General features: G+C 43.9%; 1 protein-coding gene across 1 annotated transcript; it reads left to right on the top strand.

Moving 5' to 3' along the window:
• Positions 1–3,673: 3,673 nt before the first annotated feature.
• sox32 (SRY-box transcription factor 32) lies at positions 3,674–4,742 on the top strand. Its single transcript, XM_064943724.1, has 2 exons — positions 3,674–3,983; positions 4,087–4,742. The coding sequence occupies exons 1-2, from the start codon at positions 3,674–3,676 to the stop codon at positions 4,740–4,742; spliced, it is 966 nt and encodes a 321-aa protein (XP_064799796.1).
• The last annotated feature ends 20,088 nt before the right edge of the window (positions 4,743–24,830 follow it).

Below are 24,830 nucleotides of genomic sequence, written 5' to 3'. Positions count from 1 at the left end.
GCCTGCATGTACAGATGGAGTCGGACGTTTACATACACCTTTGCCAAATACATTTCAACTCAGTTTTTCAATATTCCTGACATTTCGTCCCAGTAAAAATTCCCTGTCTCAGGTTGGTTAGGATCACCACTTTATTTTAAGAATGTGAAATGTCAGAATAATAGTAGAGAGAATTATTTCTTTCAGCTTTTATTTCTTTCATCACATTCCCAGTGGGCCAGAAGTTTACATACACTCAATTAGTATTTGGTAGCATTGCCCTTAAATTGTTTAACTTGGGTCAAACAAGCTTCCCACAATAAGTTGGGTGAATTTTGGCCCATTCCTCCTGACAGAGCTGGTTTAACTGAGTCAGGTTTGTTTGCCTCCTTGCTCGGACACACTTTTTATGTTCTGCCCATACATTTTCTATAGGATTGAGGTCTTTGTGATGGCCACTTCAATACCTTGACTTTGTTGTCCTTAAGCCATTTTGCCAAAACTTTGGAAGTATGCTTGGGGTCATTGTCCATTTGGAAGAGCCATTTTCAAACAAGCTTTTTTTTATTGATCCCAAGGATGAACCAGACTTGTGGAGGTCTACAATGATTTTTTTCTGACGTATTGGCTGATTTCTTTTGATTTTCCCATGATGTCAAGCAAAGAGGCACTGAGTTTGAAGGTAGGCCTTGAAATACATCCACAGGTACACCTCCAACTGACTCAAATGATGTCAATCAGCCTATCAGAAGCTTCTAGAGCCATGACATCATTTTCAGGAGTTTTCCAAGCAGTTTAAGAGCACAGTCAACTTAGTGTATGTCAACTTCTGACCCACTGGAATTGTGATACAGTGAATTATAAGTGAAATAATTGGTCTGTAAACAATTGTTGGGAAAAATGACTTGCGTCATGCACAAAGTAGATGTCCTAACCGACTTGCCAAAACTATAGTTTGTTAATTAACAAGTAATTTGTGGAGTGGTTGAAAAACGAGTTGTAATGACTCCAGCGTAAGTGTATGTAAACTTCCGACATCAACTGTAAATAGATAATATAATTATGTGGGAAATAAGATGAGCTACTTTCAATGTCAAGATATTACTAAATTCTTCAATATTTGCCCAATTTACAGAAACGTCAACCGAAACTAACATTATTGTATTCATGCTGAGTCGTTCAAGCGAATTAATTAAATCCATTAGCGCTTTTCTCACGGCAGCTGTCTGTGTGCTTTCTAACACTCGGATGTGGATTCCAACCCTAATTCTTACAGTCCCTGAAAAACAGTGTAATACATTTTGTGGGTATACAAAAAAATATGTTTTTATTGGCTTTATTATGCTAATAATACTTGCTTTCACTTAAGTACTCCTTGTGTCGTGTAACTCGATCGTGTGGACATCTAATAAAGTATATGAAAATGGGCTATATTCCTACAAAATGTATGTCTTTAACTCATTCGTTTGTAAACTAATAAACAATAACGAAAATGAATTTGAAAAAATCCTTTGAAATTTCCATTGGGCAATATAACTTAATGTGATTAGTTTCGTATGCAATGTCAAAGCGCGCAATCAACGGACCCTGTGAGAGATCATGAAAATATAAACCTCATTAACATATTTTACTAGGCCTAGAGCAATTTAAACAAATAGGGCTATAGCCTACTCAGCCACATTTAGTGTGGCTAGCCTATGCTTCAATTGGAGTACTTCACTTCAATTCGATTACTTCGTTCTGTTACCATTAGACGGTCTAATAAGCAAGCATAGATTGTATCAATTCACAAACATACACCTCGGGGCCCAAAGTTTCGTTGTGCCGACTCTCAGACCGATCTCTCTACTTTGAAGAGTCTACTTTAAACGGTCTAAAAGAGGAGGATCTAAATGAAAAAGAAACCCTGACCTCCCTCCTGTTATTGAATTAACGGAGGCAACAACATCAGAACTGACTCTGTTTGACCAAGGTGTCAACATCCATTACCTTTTTTTTTACGGGGCCTAAAGACATGGACTACATAACAGCAATTGGTCTGTCGCTACAAAACAGTGCAGGTGGAGGCCGAAATTAATGAAGCACACTGTCGTGTGTATTCTCACAATAAGACCCATTATATGCCGTTTTGACATCCTAACAGCCGAGGCTGAAGACATGACAGCAAGTCGTCTAGCCACAAAGAAAACGTTGCAGGTACAGGCCAGAATGGATGACGGGCGTTCCTCTATGTAGTCTTGATTCCACATCGACATAAACTGCTTGTAATGACCCTAGCCTCCATTGTTGAAGTTGATGGGATGTATAATCAGATGTGTAATCAAAGAAAATAGAGTGGGATTATCAGATGAAACCGAGAGGAATGATGTAATGTTAAGACTTTTTTAGACTAGTCATGCAAATTGAAAATCAACAGGAATATACTGACTGAACTCAAAGGCTGCGCTTCACAGCCAGGGTTTGTTGACTCGCTGAGGTTATTTTGACATCGAAGTTTGTGAGTTCATGAACAATCTCAGGAGTTGTACAAATGAAACATGTTTATATGAAAACAAGCTCGCCCTAGCTCTCTGGGGGGTTACACTGTCCCTTGTACCACACAACTCCAATAGATTTTCCTTCCTGACCTTTTAGGACTTCCTGTGCAAATCTTATCACTCCGAAAAACCTGACAGGGCAAAAGCAACACGACCATGCACGCCAAGCTATCAAAAAGGCCTGTTTAAAATAGGCTACATATTTTTCTTACATATGTATTACTGGATATATTACATAATGGATATGTCTTTGTGTTAACCCATGAACACCCACAGCATGTCCAAGATGGCATTAGCTCAATAGCCCATTTATTTTATTATAGACCTACTGATGAATCGACTTGAAATAGACCATTGTCACACACAAAGGTGAGCTTGTAATGCGGCCTTTTCAAAAGTTGATATACCTCTTTTGTTGGTGGTAAACATTTGTGCGCCTTAATCTTATAATAGAGCTGCCTTGATCATGTTTGTTACCGTCCTGTAAAATGTGCTTTGATAGAGACAGTGGACCTGATAAGAGGAGAGGGCAATTTGCACGTGGCCCGTGGTCTTTTAATGAATAACTAAAGTACTGCCACATAACTTTAATGTTAGAGTGACGACCAATTTATCTCGTTTTGATTATCACACACAGGAAAAGGTAATGCCTCAATAAAAAAAAACAGAAAGATATATCAAAGGGGGAATAAAGTAGTCATCCGATTCATTTTAGGAATAGTAATTTGCCAGATTCCTAAAAAGTAAATCTGCAATGAATACCTTATTAACAGCCTGTGAAGACATCTAGGCCTATGTCAACTTTGCCAAGATTGTCGTGATGCAATCGAACAGTCAGTCATTGCAGCGAGCCATGACAGCATTTATCACGAAACATTTTAAAAGGGATATTAGAAATTTATTTTTGTCGAAAATAAATAATAGGCTTACGTGTATTCTTTTGATTTAACATTAAATGTCAATTTCGGTTTCATGACTGATGAATGACTGATGATAGATTGAGGCATCAAGGACTATCAATGACTTGAGAAAACACCTGGATTTCACACCTTAAATCCACTCCTCCTGGGCTCCCATTGGTGGAAGGAGCGCATATAGCCGGTCACCATCAATACTGGAGTAGGAGAGGAACGTCAAAGGTTAAAAAGATAGTAACCATGTACTTTGATCCGATCTCCACACATTTCGAACTGTGCCCAACGAAAGCCATGTTTGAAAGCGACAAGTTCTGCTGTGAGTCTTCCCAGAGTGAGCTGATGTCCGAGGCGAAGTCCCCCGGCTCTGGCCCAACCAGTCCTATCTCGGTCAACTCTGACTCCAGCTGCGCCAGTCCTGAGCCGAAATCATCCGCAGAGACGCGGGTCAGAAGGCCGCTGAACGCCTTCATTATCTGGACCAAGGAGGAACGCAGACGCTTGGCCCAACTCAACCCTGACCTGGAGAATACCGACCTCAGCAAAATTCTCGGTAAGTTTCATTCAAATAATTCCCATTTAAATTAAAACTATGACGAGACTATTCATATTTCAACAATTATATACTGATAACTGACATGATTGTTTTGCTGCAGGTAAGACCTGGAAGGCCATGTCTCTGGCAGAGAAGCGGCCTTACATGCAGGAGGCAGAGCGCCTGAGAGTACAGCACACCATTGACCATCCCAACTACAAGTACCGGCCTCGCAGGAAGAAGCAGCTGAAGAAGGGCCCCAAAGGGCCCCTGCCTGTGGAGGCCACTGTCCCTCTCTCCACCCTCTGCAGTAAAGACTTTACCACGCCTTATGACCTCAACTACCTCATCCAGAACCAGTCCCATCAGCGGCAAGCCTACCCACATCCAGCCACCTACCCATCCTCCCAGGCATACTTTTCCCATCTTCCCAGGGAGACCTTCCCAGACAGGTTAATTTACACAAATCCAGCAGCCACATTCTCTAACAAGCCTCTAATGTACTCTAACACTGAGGCATACCCAGCAGAGCCTCATCCGTACTACTCTACCCAGCATGGGCTGCAGCAGTGTGGGCCCCCCAACCCAGCCTGTGCTATGTCTCACAGGGAGCCAGGGGACTTCAGGGCCTCGGGCCCCCAGCTGTGCCCCCCTACTGGCCCCTCTCTGGAGTTCTACCTGGAGCAGGTTCAGCTGGACATGCTCTATGATCTGGACCCCAGTGAGTTTGAACAGTACTTTGGCCCGTCCACATGCCAGCCAGAGCCCCTGGAGTAGAATGATCCCCAGTGGGGTAGCCTATAGGGGTCCTGAACACTTGAGAGGCTTTAGCGTGTACAGCATTTCAACTCCCAAATGTATTTATTGAAATGATATTTTTTCCCCCCAACCTATTGTTACTATTTAGATGTATGGAAATTACGTTACACGTTTTAAACATGACATGTTTAGCATTATTATTCATATGGTTTGTTCTGTTGTTGTCAAAATGCACTCTTATTGATAAAAGAGTGGTTTGCCAACCAAATATGTTTTATAAATATATCTAAAAGAACCTTTACATTTTTGTTGTTGTTGTAGTAATTAACAGAAAATACTCTAATGTGAATGCTACTTGTAACAGATTCAAATGTGTGGTGCACCAAATTATGCAACATTTCAACAGATTTGTTTATAAAGAACAAGTTTCTTTTGAATTTCTATTATGATGGATGACTGGCTACAAATGATCTGGAATATTTATTAGTTATATCAACAAACTGAAGTGGACTGAGAGGCTGTTCTTGCTTGTCCAGCCGTTGGCAGAAGCCAGGCTGTTGACATACAGTTTTATCTCTGGCCCTGTGTATTTCTCGTCCCCGGGCGTTGGGAGGGAAATGGCGCCAGGGGCATAAACTTCCAAACTTCCTGTTTCATTTTAAAACATCTCACAAAGGCTCTAAAAATATGCCAAAAAATATTACACATCTCCCAAATCGTATGCCTCTGGCTGCCAAATGTTTATCCAGATATGAAAATGTTTATCCCACTCTGCCCCAACTTGACTGGGCTAACCCAGTGCAAACTATTGACTCGTCAAGCATTGTGGCAGGGCATAGGGCCAGACAGGCAGAGCTCCATGCTAAAATTAAAACACATCACAAGTTCCCACTCTCCACCAACCCCACTCAGATTCACCAACGCATATTTTCATAAGCATTCTTTATGAAGGGTTCACATGAGGAAACATTGAATAATGACAGGGACAGTTATTATTGTGAGGAAGAGGGAAGTGCAGGATGGAGGCCCAGGGAGAGAGGGCTGATTAGGGGCCTGAAGAGCTGCTCTCCTCAGCACTTCCAGGCTCCAACCGACAGCCACCTGAATGTACGGAAGACATCTGACGTCAGATCCATTCCCATGACACTCATGTAAACCCCTCAGACACTGTGTTTATGTGTGACTGAGAGACTCTCTCTCACACATAAATACACTAATATACAAATATATACAAATGAGTGGATTCAGCTATTTCAGCCACACCCGTTGCTGACAGGTGTATAAAATCTAGCACACAGTCATCCAATCTCCATAGACAAACATTGGCAGTAGAATGGCCTTACTGAAGAGCTCAGTGACTTCAATTGAGGCACCGTCACACTTGTAGGATGCCACCTTTCCAACAAGTCAGTTCGTCAAATTTCTATCCTGCTAGAGCTGCCTTGGTCAACTGCAAGTGCTGTTATTGTGAAGTGGAAACGTCTAGGAGCAACAACAGCTCAGCCACACAAGCTCACATGGACCGCCGAGTGCTGAAAGAAAAAAAATCTGTCCCCAATTAAAAACTCACTACCGAGTACCAAACTGCCTCCGGAAGCAACGACAGCTCAAGAACTGTTCATTGGGAGCTTCATGAAACAGGTTTTCATGGCTGAGCAGCAGCACACAAGCCTAAGACCACCATGCACAATGCCAAGTGTCAGCTGGAGAGGTGGTAAAGCTCGCCACCATTGGACTCTGGAGCAGTGGAAACACGTTCTCTGAAGTGATGAATCACGCTTTACCATCTGGCAGTCTGACGGACGGATCTGGGTTTGGTGGATGCCAGGAGAACGCTACTTGCTCGAATGCATAGTGCCAACTGTAAAGTTTGGTGGATGAGGAAAAACGTTCTGGAGCTGTTTTTCATTGTTCGGCCTAGGCGCCTAAGTTCCAGTGAAGGGAAATCTCCCAGCGAAGGGAAGTCCCTGCAGCAATGTTCCAACATCTAGTGGAAAGCCTGTTATAGCAGTAAAGGGTCGACCAACTCCATATTAATGCCCATCATTTTGGAATTAAATGTTCAATGAGCAGGTGTCCACAAATTTTTGGTTATGTAGTTTACAACAACTACTCAATAAACAGGATAAGGCTTGATCTCTCTCTCTCTCTCTCTCTCTCTCTCTCTCTCTCTCTCTCTCTCTCTCTCTCTCTAAACTCATAAAAATTTCCTCAAGTGTGTTTTCTGTTGTAGTTTGGTCTCTTAGCAACAATTAATATTCAGTTTCAGGGATTTCCTGAAGGACAAACAAAGACAGTGTCAACAATAGCAGTGAAAGGATTCCTATGATCAACAGTAAACAGCAGAGGACACCAGTAGGGCAAGTGGAAACAATTCATTTAATTCCTTAGATTTATAATGAGTGAATCTACATGTGAAGTAGAAATTGTACGTGAATTATCCATCTTTTTGCACTATTGTGCCGAGACAGGGGATAAATATAAATTGAAGTGGTCTAAATTTAGTTTAGCATAATATTGCATATTTACATTATACTCAGGAAATGTGTATACTTTCAAGGTGGAATGTCTTAGAAACCCATTCAGTTATCAGTTTTAAGAATTTATGGAATCTGGAGACTGATATGTCAACTATGTGGCAGGTCCTAAGGAGACATTCCTAGGACTAAAACAGTTTCATAGTTAGAGATAACATCCATAAATATTAGAATTCGGTATGTAGAGTATTGATCTTATAAATAACGTGGGTTTACATTCAACCTAAAAATAGGTCGGCATTTGCTTACAGAGGGCATTCTTCAGATTTTAACAGCTATAATTGGAGATTTTCTTCTTTCAACTCAAACATGAAGGTCATCAATGATTTCCTGTTCTAGGCACAGGGTGCAATTGGGGTAAATCCAGGGCTGCTCTCTACTGATAGTGCTCATCCGTGAATTCTCCTTCAGGAATGTCTCCTCTGTCTGTGGACGAGAAGGAAACTCAAACAGGAAACAGTCTGAAGTAAGACACTCAATGGCTTCTTAACTAGAAACTGACTGTGTTTCTGTATATAATGTAATAGAAAGTCTGTTTGATAGACGTGCCACTGGAAAGGACCACTTAAAGAGCCCGGAAAATTATTAAATGCATTCATTAATTAATTAAAATAAACAGGCAGGGGAATGTGTGTCTGACTCCAGCTTAAAATGCCCACCATCCGCTGTAGGTGTACAGCGTGCTTGAGATTAAAACCTATAAAACCACCACCTTTTAAAACCAATTCATTAATCAAATATCTGTCTCTGATAAAAATCTGATGGCAGAACAGTTAATTATGAGTCTATCTGGAGCGACTCCCATCAAGCTCTAATTGGGCCAATCAGATTACAATAACCTTATCAGGGTAGTCTCAGTCCCGCAGTTTCAAAGGGATTTCACCTGTTAATCTCACAGGTCTTTACACAGACACAGGCTATAATTGACTGGTTTGGGTAGGAACCTGGCATTGGTCACTGTCTCCGGGGACAATGGAGAGGGATAAGGAGAAGGTAGAGATGAGAGGGGAAGAATGGAGAGAGGAGAAGGCAGGTGGGAGAAGAGAAGGAAGAGAGGAGAATGGAGGTGGGAGAAGAGAGAGAGGAAAGAGGAGAGGTGATGGGGAGTGGGGACCTTTGGTCTCCACAGGGAACACAGTGGGGGTCCTTCTGTGGAGTGGAGTAAGTGCCTCTGGACTCAGGGACCCAGACAGAGACCTGGGAACTGGGAGACACCACCAGAGAACCAGACAGCTGATTACAGTAATAGGGTTTTAGTCTGACAGATAGACTGAATAGAATGGGGCATCTGTGTGTGGCCCCTGTGACCTGCTGGGAAGATACAATACTCTATTAGAGCCCCTGAGCCCAGAGACTGTCAACAAACACATATAGGAACTGATTACACACACAACCCTCAATGTGTGTGTAGTCGTATGTGCTGTGTGTGCGTGCGTACGTACGTGTGCGTGTGTTTGTGAGCACATGCGTGCATGCTATTTGTATTTGTGTATGTTTGACCAAAAACAATCTGTTGAGTTATACTTTTGTAAATGATCACTTGGGCCCAGTTTTTCAAAAGTTATCTGTTTGGATTTTTCCTACGGATTAAATGCATAACAGTAGAATGAATAGAACGGACGAATCCTTGACTTGAATGGGGACTCCCGTTCTATTCCTTCTATTTAATCCAATCTGACAGCTTAAAAATCAGGATAGATCATTTTTGAAAAACCCGGCCCTGGACACTTAGATCAGTGTAAGGTCGATGAGTAACTAACGATGAGTAACTCACAGGAGCTACCCTCACAGTGATCATCTGGAGTTTGTTTATTTAGCACCAAGCCCACTACCCTACCCTCATACACTACGTCCTCTGGAAATGACGTCAGAGCGCTTCCTGAATGTCTCATGGTGCACTATGACTCAGAGTAGGAGTATGCATGTGAGTGTTTGACTGTTTGTGCAGTTGTGTTTTGATGATTTGATGAGACTGATTTGATGTGCCTTCCAGATGGCATGTTGCCGTGTCGACACGTCACAGGAAAAGATTCCCTGTGCTTTTTCTCCATACCTCAATGCACCTGGGACATCCCTTCAGAAGCAAAATAATTCTAGGTCACTATCAGGTTAAAACTTCAATATATAACCTACATGTGCTTTACAAATGTAATACATTATAATGAATGCCATTCATATGTATTTAACAATTGGTAACGATTTGATATTTACTGAAATGTGCTCAGTGCTACTTATTTTCTTCCCTTTATTTAACTAGGCAAGTCAGTTAGAAACAAATTCTTATTTTGAATGGTGGCCTAGGAACAGTGGGTTATCTGCCTTATTCAGGGGCAGAACAACAGATTTTTACCTTGTCAGCTCTGGGATTTGTTCTTGTAACCTTTCGGTTACTAGTCCAACGCTCAAACTACTAGGCTACCTGCCGCCCCATGTAGCCTAGAATCCCATAGGAATAGAAAGGTATTGATTAGGTAATAATAATGACGCTGTTATCATGTTGTTTGTAAATAAATATCAGGTCAGTAGTGAACACTAAAACAAAGCACACCCTTCCTCTGCAGTTTAAACTCTAAATCCCAGTAACAAGCTCCTATACAATTTAAGATGTGTCGTTCACAGTTCTTCCTCAATGGTCTTTGATGTGTCTGTGGAATGTGCCTTCTCTGGACGACCTATTCTCGAAGGTAAAGGAATCTGTTAGCAATGTGTGATGGTCAGGGACGTGAACAATACCTGTGTGCGTGTGTGCGTGCGTGCGTCCGACGTCCGTCCGTGTGTGTCACTGCCTGACATGAGAATTCCAGTAGCAATTCCAACAGCATGTCTCATGGGGGCACAATCTGGCCGTCCCCTCACACCTTCGTCCTCACACGCTCTCCATCCTGCTGTTCCACCCTCAATGGTGGGCACCTGTTAGCTTGTATTGACACGAGGACTTTAACACCTGTAGTAATTGGCTTAGCAGGGTAAGCCCGAGTGATACAGCCCCAGCCTCTCAGCAGGGTAGCTAGTTCTCAGCTGCAGTCACAATGCTGACCGGAGCACCACTGTATGACAATGGCCCATATCTTCTGCCTACAGGATAGCCACCTGACCTGACAGAGCAAAGAGGGCCACCACATAAAGCTCACTGGCACCTGAGTACACACCAATGAGATTGATGTTGTTATTTCACATAGCCTATATGTTGATTTGTGGTATCTTATCGTAAGGTGTGTAGATTGACATGGCCTTTTACTGTAATTATAAAAATCTCACCTGGAGGAAATGGGGGGGGGTCACAGAATGTTTTTGGAAGCATTTGAAGGTAGTATAGCAAAGTGAGCAGGGTTTTTACATGTGTGTCATCTGGCAGACGCTCTTATCCAGACTGACTTACAGGAGAAATGTTGGATAAGTGCCCTGCTCAAAGGCATATTGACAGATTTTTTTTCTTCACCTAGTCAGCTCAGGGATTCGAACCAGCAACTTTTCGGTCACTGGGCAAACGCGCTTAAGCGCTAGGCTGCCTGCTGTTTAAAGGCAGTGGGTGTTAAAAGGGAGGACGTGGCCTCACTTCCCCCTCTCTCTTAGGCTCTCAGGAGTAGAGCAGTGCGCCTTTCAACTTTTATTTGTGCTCTGTTTATAAATGCCACTTTCTGGGAGCCTGGCTGCAACCTCTGTTATTCTTCCTGTACTGTTTGCCGACTCGCAGCTGGAGAAACAGGAAAACCAATCTGGAAAACTACTCCATGTATGTCATCGGTGATTATGCGATGGAGCTGCAGTGTCCGCTGCCTGTGCCGGGCATAGGCAGGCCTGGGCAACTTGAGCTCGCTTAGGGTAGGGACAAGCCTGAGTAATGTGCCTCCTCTTGGGGCCTCTCTGGTTCTGGGTACCTATAGCCAGTAGCAACCTGTAGCAAAGGTGTCATGTTTTTTTGTGCATGTTTTGCATGTTATTTAGCTATTAATACGTGTCACATCAGTTTGCAAAAAAATGTTTTAAAAAATCCCCCAAAATCATTGAGTTACTAAAGCCGCATACAAACATGGTCTCTTTTTTGCTTTCTTGAGGAAGGCAGCTCCAAAATGCAGGTGTTTCAGCTCTGTGCTTTCTGTGGTCGTTGGGCAGCCAGCGGAAAATACGAAGCGTAAGGGTTGGTAATGTTCTCTAGTTGTGCCATGATTGGCTCAGTGTTCGCTCACTCATGGGGACACTACATCATCGCAAAATCTATAGGGAGAGCTCAAAAATTCAAGCCCCTTGGGTGCTGCAGTAGTTACATTGGAAGTGCCCATCCAAGAAGGCTCAAGGTCATTGGCCACAGATAAAATGACACACACACACACACACACACACACACACACACACACACACACACACACACACACACACACACACACACACACACACACACACACACACACTTTGATTGGGCTGATCAAGTCAACATACTTTTAAAATCTCAGATAGCAGTCATCATGAATCAAGTTGACAATTCACTGCCAAATACTTGTCATATGAAGAGAAACGATGAACAGATATCATAGATAAAACATATTGGTGCTCGTTGGCCATAAACCTTACACAAGGAGTTGGAAAATGCAAATTCAACAATGAGTGGTTAGAAAGGAATCAGTGGCTAACTGCAAGCATTGCAAAGTAATCACTGGCCTGCTATTCAGTGTAGTGGATGTGTGGTCCGAGTCTGGGTTTAAGGGTCTCTTTTCCAAGCTTAAAAGGACAAACATTCAGCATTGGCCATGCTGTCAATCCAGCATGACTTCTGCTGCTTTCAAAACAACTGGAAACTCAGAACTGGGAAATCTCATTTTTCAGTGAGTTCAAGACAAATGGGAACTCTGGGGAAAAACAATGAGCGCCGACTGGGATTAAACTCAGAATTCCAAGTCGGGAACTCAAGCCTTTTTTCAGTGCTCCGACCTAAAGATCAAGTTCCCAGTTGTCTTGAAAGCACCATAAATCCAGAGAATGCCAGACTGATGACAAAATTTGCACACAAAGGACCATCGCACCACCTTCCTATTGAAGTAATCACAGCAAGGTGAGTCTGAAAAGGTCTTCTAATATGTAAAGGAAATATGTATATTGTAGCTAAGAAAGTACTAAGTGTATGTTGTGTAGTAAGCTGTTAGTAGCCAATGTGCCTCACCATAATAATTTGCTCCCTTTTGCCCATCATAACTTTGACTACTGGTCTGACTTGGTGGTGCACATGTAGCCAATAATCTTTTTTTTAGAGAAATGTCATCATTGAATACTGCAAGAACTTTCATTGTATGCTTATATGTCCCCTTTATTTATCCTAGAGATATGACTTGGTGTACAGGGAGAATGCTGTAAGAACGGCCCATGTTCTGAATTCTGTTGCTGTACATATCAAAAGTGCTGAACAAATGGGTGTATTGACTACTTCCGTCCTAGCATGCTCATTAATGTCTTAACAAAATTACGGATTGCCTCTAATGAATACTCAGAGAAAAATGTGTAGAATCACACGCAGAGCACGGTAGGTGTTTATTTTGCCTTTGCAGAAGGCAGGAATCTTGGTCACATGTAATGGTCATACACAGGTAGGCAAACAGGCAGGTGAATCCAAACTAGGACTGAAGGCTACAACTGGTTCTCATAAACGAGCTAGGATAAGGCTTAGTAGAGTCAAAATGAACAATACCACAAAGGCATAAACAGAACTAAATAAGGAGCTGAGGAGACCAGGTAAGTAACTAACAGGTGAAATCAATGAACAAAAATGAAAGACAGGGCTACGTTCAAGAACACAACGAACCAGAACACAAGGTTGACTAAGAAAATAAATGCAGAACCTTAGTGCCTCTTATCCGCTTGTCATCCCCTTATGCCATAGTTTGTACATCTCAATTGTCAGTAGAAACCACTTTAGTTTAAGGAAGTCACCCATATCAACTATGTTTTTTAAAATGCAGTAAATGAAGCTGAATTAACTGTTTCGCTGACAGACAAGGCTCCGCTGATAGCCAGGTGTAGCAGTGGTAAGGTGTTGGGACTGCTGTTGGGCCTCTGCTGTTGGGACAGCTTTATGTCGGCTCTAAAGGTTTGTGGGCACCGTTTGGTTTGTGGGCGCCATTTATCACCGTTGTAGTCCAATTTATGAATTGTTTTGTAGTGGCTTTGCAGGCAAGCATTAAAAAAATTGGGGTGAGGTTGCCCCACCAAGAGTATATGCTAAAATCGCCACAGCCTATAGCTCAAGGCCTCCTAGCTCATTCTTCCAGGCATTCTCGGAGACTACAGTACGTTGGCTGTCCGCCTTTTTCATGTGGAGAAACAGCAGAGGAAGCCACGCACCCTGAGGTGGCCACTAAGCCTCACAACTTTCAGACTTTAATGGGGGATATCTTCTCAGCAGTAGCACACCCTTCAGGAAGGACAAATCAACACGCCGAATGCTATAGTTGTTTTCTCCTCTCGAAGGTTAATAAAATGTCATTTAAAGAGTGCCATATAAAATAACAAAAAATTATATCAACAATAATGTAACCCTGTTGTAATAGAGGTAATTGTGGACTACAGGAAAAGGAGGACTGAGCATGCCACCATTCTTATTGACGGGGCTGTAGTGGAGCAGGTTGAGAGCTTCAAGTTCCTTGGTGTCCACATCACCAACAAACTATCATGGTCCAAACACACTAAGACACTTGTGAAGAGGGCACGACAAAGCCTATTCCCCCTCAGGAGAACGAAAAGATTTGGTATGGGTCCTCAGATCCTTAAAGGGTTCTACAGCTGCACCATCGAGAGCAACTGCATGGCACTAAAGAGGGTAGTGCGTATGGCCCAGTACATCACTCGGACCAAGTTTCCTGCCATCCAGGACCTCTATACCAGATGGTGTCAGAGGAAGGCCCTAAAAATGGACAAAGTCTCCAGCCACCCAAGTCATAGTCTGTTCTCTCTGCTACCGCACGGCAAGCGGTACCAGAGTGCCAAGTCTAGGTCCAAAAGGCTTCTTAACAGCTTCTACCCCCAAAGCCAAAAGACTCCTGAACAGCTAATCAAAGCGCTACCAAGACCCCTCTTTTACACTGCTGCTACTCTCTGTTTACTATCTATGCAAAGTCACTTTAACTCTACCTACATGTACATATTACCTCAATTACCTTGACTAACCGGTGCCCCCCCCCCACATTGACTCTGTAACGGTACCCCCTGTATACAGCCTCGCTATTGTTTTTTTTCTTCTATTGTTTGTTTAATTATTTGTTACTTTTATTTTCGATTTTTTACTTAACACTTCATTTTCTTAAAACTTCTTAAAGCATCGTTGGTTAAGGGCTTGTAAGTAAGCATTTCACTGTGAGGTCTACACCTGTTGTATTCGGCGCCTGTGACAAATAAAACTTGATTGGATTAGATTTGTTGGGATCTGAGACCCGTTCACATTTACTGTAATGTCGCTGTGGAAGCTATAAAAAAATTGTGAGCCGGGTGTTTTGTCGAACGTATGTATGCAGGCTGACTCCATGTAAAACCTCATTTGGGAAAAGCATCGGTTGCAAACTTACCTCATTGTCAGCCTCTCCTTTCCTCCGCAGCCACTTTCCCATGGTGAGGAGAGCTGGAGCGGGGATCCAAGGGGATGACGACTGACACTGCGGCCCGGCCTCCCATTGTATGTGTGCATTTACTCAGCACGGGAGAGCAAGGACAGTTAGACTGCAGGAAAACAATAGTCTCATATTTATTTACTGCTTAGTGGCAGCTGGGGAGGCCCTGTACCTGATAGAGTTTACAGCAAGGGAGAAACCCCCACTTAGTAGGATACTACACCCAATTAAAACATATTACCAGAATGCGTCTCAAATAGAACCCTATAGTCCTAGTTGGTATTAGATAGAACGTCGCAGCCCTGACCGCCTGTGGGGAAAACAACGTGTGGCTACCTACAGCTAAGGTTACTCCATTGTCTTACTGCAAAAATGTTACCTGCAATTCTTTTGTCTGCTTGTTTTAATTGAATTACAAAACTACACTTAAGAAAAATGCAAATATATACAGTACCAGTGAAAATTTTGGATGCACCTACTCAAGGGTTTTTATTTATTTGTACTACTTTCTACATTGTAGAATAATAGTGAATACATCAAAACTATGAAATATGGAATATGGAATAACATATGGAATAACAAAGTAACCAAAAAAAGTGTTCTTCAAAAAAAAATCCACAAAGTAACCACCCTTTGCCTTGATGACAGCTTTGCACACTCTTGGCATTCTCTCAACCAGTTTCACCTGGAATGCTTTTGCAACAGTCTTGAAGGAGTTTCCACATATGCTGAGCACTTGTTGGCTGCTTTTCCTTCACTCTGCGGTCCAACTCATCCCAAACCCTCTCAATTGGGTTGAGGTCGAGTGATTGTGGAGGCCAGGTCATCTGATGCAACACTCAATCACTCTCCTTCTTGGCTAAATAGCCCTTACATAGCCTGGCGGTGTGTTGGGTCATTGTCCTGTTGAAAAACAAATGATAGTCCCACTAAGCGCAAACCAGATGGGATGATATATATGGACTTGGTCTTTTACCAAATAGGGCTATCTTCTGTATACCAACCCTACCTTGTCACAACACAACTGATTGGCTCAAATATTTTAGTAAGGAAAGAAATTCTACAAATGAACTCTAAACAAGGCACCCCTGTTAATTTGTAATGCATTCCAGGTGACTACCTCATGAAGCTGGTTGAGAGAATGCCAAGAGTGTGCAAAGCTGTCATCAAGGCAAAGGGTGGCTACTTTGAAGAATCTCAAATCTCAAATATTTAGATTTGTTTAACACTTTTTTGGTTACTACATGATTCCAAATGTGTTATTTCATAGTTTTGATGTCTTCACTATTATTATAGTAAAAATAAAAATATTTGAATGAGTAGGTGTGTCCAAACCTTTGACTGGTACTATCTATCTATCTATCTATCTATCTATCTATCTATCTATCTATCTATCTATCTATCTATCTATCTATCTATCTATCTATCTATCTATCTATCTATCTATCTATCTATCTATCTATCTATCTATCTATCTATCTATCTATCTATCTATCTATCTATCTATCTATCATCTATCTATCTATCTATCTATCTATCTATCTACCTACAGTGGGGCAAAAAGTATTTAGTCAGCCACCAATTGTGCAAGTTCTCCCACTTAAAAAGATGAGAGAGGCCTGTAATTTTCTACATCTACTTTGTGCATGACACAAGTCATTTTTCCAACAATTGTTAACAGACAGATTATCATTCACCTTATCACAATTCCAGTGGGTCAGAAGTTTACAAACACTAAGTTGACTGTGCCTTTAAACAGCTTGTAAAATTCCAGAAAAAAATGTCATGGCTTTAGAAGCTTCTGAAGTATAAACAACATGGGATCACGCAGCCGTCATACCGCTCAGGAAGGAGACGCGTTCTCTCTCCTAGAGATGAACGTACTTTGGTGCAAAAAGTGCAAATCAGCAAAGGACCGCAAAGGACCCTGTGAAGCACCTTGTGAAGATGCTGGAGGAAACAGGTACAAAAGTATCTATATCCACAGTAAAATGAGTCCTATATAGACATAACCCGAAAGGCCGTTCAGCAAGGAAGAAGCCACTGCTCCAAAACCACCATAAAAAAGCCAGACTACGGTTTGCAACTGCACATGGGGACAAAGATTGTACTTTTTGGAGAAATGTCTTCTGGTCTGATGAAACAAAAATCAAACTGTTTGGCCATAATGACCATCTTTATGTTTGAAAAAAAGGTGGATGTCACACCCTGACCTTAGACAGCCTGTTTATTTCTCCATTTGGTTAGGCCAGGGTATGATTTGGGTGGGCATTCTGGTTCTTTGTTGGCCAGGTATGGTTTCCAATCAGAGGCAGATGTCTACTTTTTTTATTTTCTTCCTTTATTTAACCAGGCAAGTCAGTTAAGAACAAATTCTTATTCTCAATGACGGCCTAGGAACAGTCAGTTAACTGCCTGTTCAGGGGCAGAACCACACATTTGAACCTTGTCAGCTCGGGGGTTTGAACTTGCAACCTTCCGGTTACTAGTCCACCGCTCTAACTACTAGGCTACCCTGCCACCCCTCTATTGTTGTCTCTGATTGGGAATCATACTTAGGCAGCCTGTTTTCCACCTTAGTTTGTGGGATCTTGTCTTTGTATAGTTCCTGTTTAGCATTACAGAGCTTTACGTTCGTTTCATGTTTTTCTTTTTTTTTGGTGTTCATCTAAAAATAAGTAAGATGTACGCTTACCACTCTGTGTCTTGGTCTCATTCCGACTACGGACGTAACAGAAGATCCCACCACCAAGTGACCAAGCAGCGTGCCCAGGAGTGGAGGACATCATGGACCTGGGAGGAGGTAATGGCAGGGGACAAGACACTGCCATGGAAGCAGACGGAGGCAGCGAGAGAGGAATGGCGACAAGATCAGGTAGCGAGAGGTAGCCCCCCAAAGATATTTGGGGGGGGGGCACACGGAGTGGTCGGCGGAGCCGAGGGTTGAACCAGAGCCAGTCAGGGAATCGAGTGAGGAGCTCGACGCAAGATTCCGGAGAGAGGTGCTGGTGTTGAGAGCACTGCAGAGCGGGCGTACTGAGGAGCGTAACACCAGTCCGGTGCCATGTGCACCGGTGGCCTCCGGTGCGTCCTGTATCTCCTCCGCGCACTCGCCCAGGGGTGTGTGTTTTCGTTGAGGCACCATGTTATGCGGTTCTACACACCGTGTCTCCAGTGCGCCTTCACAGCCCAGTGCGTCCTGTGCCAGCGCCCCACACCTGCCGGGCTAAAGTGAGCATCCAGCCAGGACGGGTTGTGCCAGCTCTATGCTCCAGACCTCCAGTGCGCCTCCACAGTCCAGTAAGTCCTATGCCTCCTCCCCACACTCGCCCTGAGGTGTGTGTCATCAGCCCGGTGCCACCTGTACCTCTCCCACGCATCAGGCCTTCAGTGCGCCTCCACAGTCCAGAGCTTCCGGCGACAGTTCCCAGTCCAGAGCTTCTGGCGACAGTTCCCAGTCCAGAGCTTCCGGCGACATTTCACAGTCCGGAACCTCCTGAGGCGGTCCACAGTCCGGAACCTCCTGAGACGGTCCACAGTCCGGAACCTCCTGAGGCGGTCCACAGTCCGGAACCTCCTGAGGCGGTCCACAGTCCGGAACCTCCTGAGACGGTCCACAGTCTGGAACCTCCTGAGACAGTCCACAGTCCAGAACCTCCTGAGACGGTCCACAGTCCGGAACCTCCTGAGACGGTCCACAGTCCAGAACCTCCTGAGGCGGTCCACAGTCCGGAACCTCCTGAGACGGTCCACAGTCTGGAACCTCCTGAGACAGTCCACAGTCCGGAACCTCCTGAGACGGTCCACAGTCTGGAACCTCCTGAGACAGTCCACAGTCCAGAACCTCCTGAGGCGGTCCACAGTCCGGAACCTCCTGAGACGGTCCACAGTCCGGAACCTCCTGAGGCGGTCCACAGTCCGGAACCTCCTGAGGCGGTCCACAGTCTGGAACCTCCTGAGACGGTCCACAGTCTGGAACCTCCTGAGACAGTCCACAGTCCGGAACCTCCTGAGACGGTCCACAGTCTGGAACCTCCTGAGACAGTCCACAGTCCAGAACCTCCTGAGGCGGTCCACAGTCCGGAACCTCCTGAGACGGTCCACAGTCCGGAACCTCCTGAGGCGGTCCACAGTCCGGAACCTCCTGAGGCGGTCCACAGTCCGGAACCTCCTGAGACGGTCCACAGTCTGGAACCTCCTGAGACAGTCCACAGTCCAGAACCTCCTGAGGCGGTCCAAAGTCTGGAACCTCCTGAGACGGTCCACTGCCCGAATTCATGGCATGAAGACTCCAGTGATGATCTAAGGTCCGGAGTCTCCAGCAACGGTCTACAGTCCAGAGTCTCCAGCGACGGTCTGCAGTCCAGAGTCTCCAGCGACGGTCTGCAGTCCAGAGTCTCCAGCGACGGTCTGCAGTCCAGAGCCTCCAGCAACGGTCGGCAGTCCATAGCCTCCGGCGACGGTCGGCAGTCCAGAGCCTTTGGCGACGGTCGGCAGTCCAGAGCCTCCGGCGACGAGCTACGGGCCGGAGTCCCTGGCGACGATCTACGGTCTGGAGCCTCCGGCGACGATCCACGTTCCGGTTCCTCCGGCGACAATCCACGGTCTGGTTCCTCCGGCAACGATCTACGGTCCGGAGTCCTCAACGACGATCCACTGTCCCGTTCCTCCGGCGACGATCCATGGTCCGGTTCCACGGAAGCTGAGGGATCAGCAAGTGGAGCGGAGTCTACGCCACGAACCGGAGCCGCCACCGAGGCTAGATGCCCACCCTGACCCTCCCTCATAGAGTCAGGTTTGGGGGGGGGGGGGGGGGGTACTGTCATGCCCTGACCTTAGAGAATAGAACTGTTTGGCCATAATGACCATCTTTATGTTTGGAAAAAAAGTGGATGTCACGCCCTGACCTTAGACAGCCTGTTTATTTCTCTATTTGGTTAGGTCAGGGTGTGATTTGGGTGGGCATTCTAGTGGCTGAGGTGGATGTAAACTTCTGACTTCAACTGTATGTATATATAAATATAAATATTAAAAAAAAATATATATATATATATATATATATATATATATATATATATATATATATACACATAGTGCACTGTTTTTGACCAGAGCCCTTTGGACAGAAGTAGTGCACTATTGGAGATTGGGTGCCATTTGGGACACATCCATGGAGTGCAGTAAACTCTGAGTGCCCTGGAAGAATGGTGCAATCCCAGTTAGCTCCAGGGGAGGGCCCACTCTAGCATGCAACGTCTACCTGTGCTGTGGAATCAATCCTAATCACAGCCATCTTTGACCTGTATTTTTCCACATCCATTGGCCTGCAGGACTATATTGCCACAATGACTGCTCTTTATATAATCAGTCCTTGTTCACATAACATTTAATTTAGTTACATTTCCACCCTTTTGGCTGACATGAATTCCTGTCTTCAAGTTTCCAAATATGTTTTCATATGACTGGAAAATAAACAAAAGAGGCAGCGACCATTTGACCTTCATGACCATACCCAGTTCACACTGAGCCCCATGAAATTAATTTGATGCCCCGTCCATACTCTCTTCCAATCCCTGAGTTCCAGAGATTAACACAGACCCTGGATTAAAATCCTCAAAATAGAGAAATCCTTTTTAGATGAACAGACTGATTAAAAAGAGGGAATTTGAGAAAAACAGAGTTGAGTGGTGGAGCTGAGATTCTGACATTCTCACCTGTGACTATGACGACCCAAATAGTTCAGGTGTGTCAAGGGGTGTCCGTCTTTATATTCATAGCACATATTTATTTCCACTTTTAACATGGGAAGGAAAGAGTTGTTGAATGTGTTGTTTGACTTATTATTAGCTGTATATGTTTTTTTGTGGGTTTTATGTAATTCACATTTATCATATTAGCATATTTTATCTCTTCCACTACCACAATATGGCATTATGATTAATCATTTCCATCCATATTATTTCTTAGTCATTGTGTGGTCTGTTGGAGCTGTGGATGTATGTATCAGTGTTTCCTGGCCTCTCTAACCAAATGTAGTCGTCCACTCACTTCCCCCATGGACTTCAGGTTCCCTATTTCCCTCTGGGCTTCCCAACAGAGAACTCAGTCCACTGTGGCCAGAGGGCTGTAGCCTTCCCACCTGTCTAAGCCTGTGGTTTCATCAGACAGACAGAGAGACTCCACTAAGGTCATTGGACTGGAGTACAGGAAACGTCCCAAGTCGCACCATATTCCCTATGTAGTGCACTACTTTTGACCAGGACCCATAGTATCATTGGGGACGTACCCACACAGCTTGCTTTTCTCTTTTCGCCTCTCACTCCCGCTCTCCTCTTGCTACTATCGTTCACTCCCCGTATATACGTTGATGGTATTTCTCTCTCTACGCTCAGTCTCCCTCTCCACTGCTCCCGACTCTCTCCCTCTCTCACTCCTTCCAGGCAGCTTAAGCACTCTTCCTTCCTGCCCTCACATGGCTTCCTGCTCCTGCTCTTATCACACGAGAAAACGTGACAGGGGCTCAGCCTAGTCAGCCTGCCACTACCCAGCACCCCACTTCCTAGGCCACCACCGCCTTAAATGGAAGCGTTCTGCCCTGGGCACGTAGGTGCCTAGGGGTGTGAGTGGCGGGGGCCGTAGGGGGATATCCCGGACCCTGTCACCCACCTGGGCCAAAACTGCTAATACACTTATTTATTATAAACAATATGGTTCCTACTTCATAGCCTGAAAGAGGAACAATACATTTAATGTCATCGGACGTGTTTTTATTTATGAATTTATTTATCTGAACGGATGCTTGGGGCGCTCTGGGGCATTATCAAGCCATTCTCCGTAAAGGGGGTTTCCTCAGCGCAGGAAATCAACAGCTTTGATTTTCTCAGCAAATCTGTGCTTCATCACACAATGGGAGTAGATCTGCACCTCATAAGAAACGGTCCATCAAATCTGTGCTTGACCTCCTACCTAATAAAGGGAAATTCATACTGTGCATCGCCGTACAATATTGTGGCCACAGATATCACAATTCTGTGGAAATGTATTTCATTGCACCACACTGGTGATTCCAAAAGTGTAGGCCTAGGGCCTTGAATTATATCGAAGTGGTCATTCATGTGGCAGCAGGTTATGAAATGTGGAATTTGCTTTCAGCGTCACACGTTGTCTCCACATCATTCAAATGAAGTTCCTCCTCGGGTGGAATAGGGTTGTTCTCATCATCGGCGAAGTGACTCCGAATGGGAGTGTTAATCATTGTGATCTAAAAGGCAAAACTGACCATAGATCAGCACTCCTACTTTAAACACTTGACACGTATGGTCTTAGAATAATACACTTACTGCCCTGCAGTGTCATGGTCAGTCCGTTATAAATCCCATGTTTTAGTGGATGCACACACACCCCAGGTTGGGAGCGTCTTGAGTGTGTGTGTGTGTGCGTAGTTTGCATGCTGTATTTATAGTTGTTGTAGGCCAGCGCTGCCAGATAGGGGTCTGCCTGGCACTGATAGAGCCAGTGTTATTGTAAAGCCACAAGGCCATCTGATAAGGTCCCAAATACTCCACAGCCCCCAGCAATAAGACAATGTTTTTGATGGTATCGAGCCAGAAAGCCTTATAACCTGCTGCGCAAATGCAGCAATCGCTACAAAGTTCAAGGTCCACTTGCTGTGTATCGACCACGATGTCAGAAAGATATGTTTAACATTCAGAAGTGGTCAAGTTTCTCTTAAGTCTCAATATATGCCTGTGGATCTTATTCCCTATACGACGCCTTACTTTTGACCGGAGTCCTATGGGCTCTGGTCAAAAGTAGTGTACTAAATAGGGAATAGGGCGCCATTTCGGACGCTAACTATGTAAGTGTATGAATGTTGTATTGTGCATGTGTATACTGATGGCAGTGGATAGTATTCAGGGTCTCTGACTGTGGGTATGTACTGTATGTCTGAGAGTTTCCCCTCTTATCTTGTGAGAATATCACAGGGGGAAGTTGGTCATCTGACACTTGTCATTGAGGTTAGGTTGAAAGTTCAAAAGTTAAGTGTGAGGCTAAGTGTCATGCTTAGATCCAGACACTGTCCTCAACACACAATACTATTGATCCTTGTAAGATATTCTATCTTCCATAATAGACGGAATTCGACAACTAATTACATTACTAATTTATCTGTTTGGGTTAGCTTTGAAGGCTTTTGGGAAATACGTTTATGTTCTAATGGAGGAAAATGTTTTTGTTCTTTATATTTAGATTGAGGTCGACATTGAAAGCACATTGACTTGGTGAGGGTACTGAGTTGTGACTGGGTTGATACTGATGCTCCACACCATTGTGTGTAAATGACCTGTCAGGAGATTATCTCTGTTTTAACATCAGGAACTCAGACACTGAGAGGTTATCCGGAGCAATAAGTCCCTTTGAATTTCGAAAAGACATCCAACCTTAAGTATTGATAAAATTATTCCTTTGTGTGCATGTCACTGAGTAAAGTTTAGAAATTTGTATGTAATGTAGACAACTGGCTACGTTCATTTGACTGTCATATTTTTAGATGATCAATTCTCTTAAATCAATTAAATTCCTGCACTGAAAGTTAAAATAACATCCACCAAAAAGCTGTCATCAAATTAAGAAAATAAATACAATTTTCACAAGTCATTTGTTCAGCATCATTAGTGTCACAAACCATCTGTCTTGATATATGACTGCACAGACAGGCATATTTTGAGAGTAATAATTGAATGGATGCTACGTGTGAGCGTTAAGTGAATGGTATGGCCTCCTTACATTGTGAGTGATGAGAACATGTATGGGAGAGTAATTAAAATGTGAGGCTAATTAACATGTGGTATAAACATTAAAGTAGGATCTTCCTGTCAATAGTGCTGCTTCTATACACCGTTAGAGTAAAGGGAAGAGCTCAGAGAGGAAGCACTCACACACAGTGCATTTCCTCCATAAAACCACAGCTGTGTGATAACAACACACTGCACATTCCTCTACATTTTCTGTAATTTAAGCACCATAGAGGACAATATAATGCCAGGGTAGGCCTGCATGTACAGATGGAGTCGGAAGTTTACATACACCTTTGCCAAATACATTTCAACTCAGTTTTTCAATATTCCTGACATTTCGTCCCAGTAGAAATTCCCTGTCTCAGGTTGGTTAGGATCACCACTTTATTTTAAGAATGTGAAATGTCAGAATAATAGTAGAGAGAATTATTTATTTCAGCTTTTATTTCTTTCATCACATTCCCAGTGGGTCAGACGTTTACATACACTCCATTAGTATTTGGTAGCATTGCCTTAAAAATTGTTTCACTTGGGTCAAACGTTTTGGGTAGCCTTCCACAAGCATCCCAGAATAAGTTGGGTGAATGTTGGCCCATTCCTCCTGACAGAGCTGGTGTAACTGAGTCAGGTTTGTAGGCCTCCTTGCCCGCACACGCTTTTTCAGTTCTGCCCACACATTTTCTATAGGATTGAGGTCAGGGCTTTGTGATGGCCACTCCAATACCTTGCCTTTGTTGTCCTTAAGCCATTTTGCCACAACTTTGGAAGTATGCTTGGGGTCATTGTCCATTTGGATGACCCATTTGCGACCAAGCTTTAACTTCCTGACTGATGTCTTGAGATGTTGCTTCAATATATCCACATGATTTTCTCTCCTCATGATGCCATCTATTTTGTGAAGTGCACCAGTCCCTCCTGCAGCAAAGCAACCCCACAACATGATGCTGCCAACCCGTGCTTCACGGTTGGGATGGTGTTCTTTGGCTTGCAAGCCTCCCCCTTTATCCTCCAAACATAACGATGGTCATTATGGTCAAACAGTTCTATTTTTGTTTCATCAGACCAGAGGACATTTCTCCAAAAAGTACGATCTTTGTCCGCATGTGCAGTTGCAAACCGTAGTCTGTCTTTTTTATGGCGGTTTTGGAGCAGTGGCTTCTTCCTTGCTGAGCGGCCTTTCAG

The sequence above is a fragment of the Oncorhynchus masou genome, chromosome 28 (genome assembly GCF_036934945.1).
Source record: "Oncorhynchus masou masou isolate Uvic2021 chromosome 28, UVic_Omas_1.1, whole genome shotgun sequence".
NCBI lineage: Eukaryota > Metazoa > Chordata > Actinopteri > Salmoniformes > Salmonidae > Oncorhynchus > Oncorhynchus masou.
The sequence above is the reverse complement of the archived record's forward strand: the minus strand, read 5'-3'. Positions and strand labels throughout refer to the sequence as shown.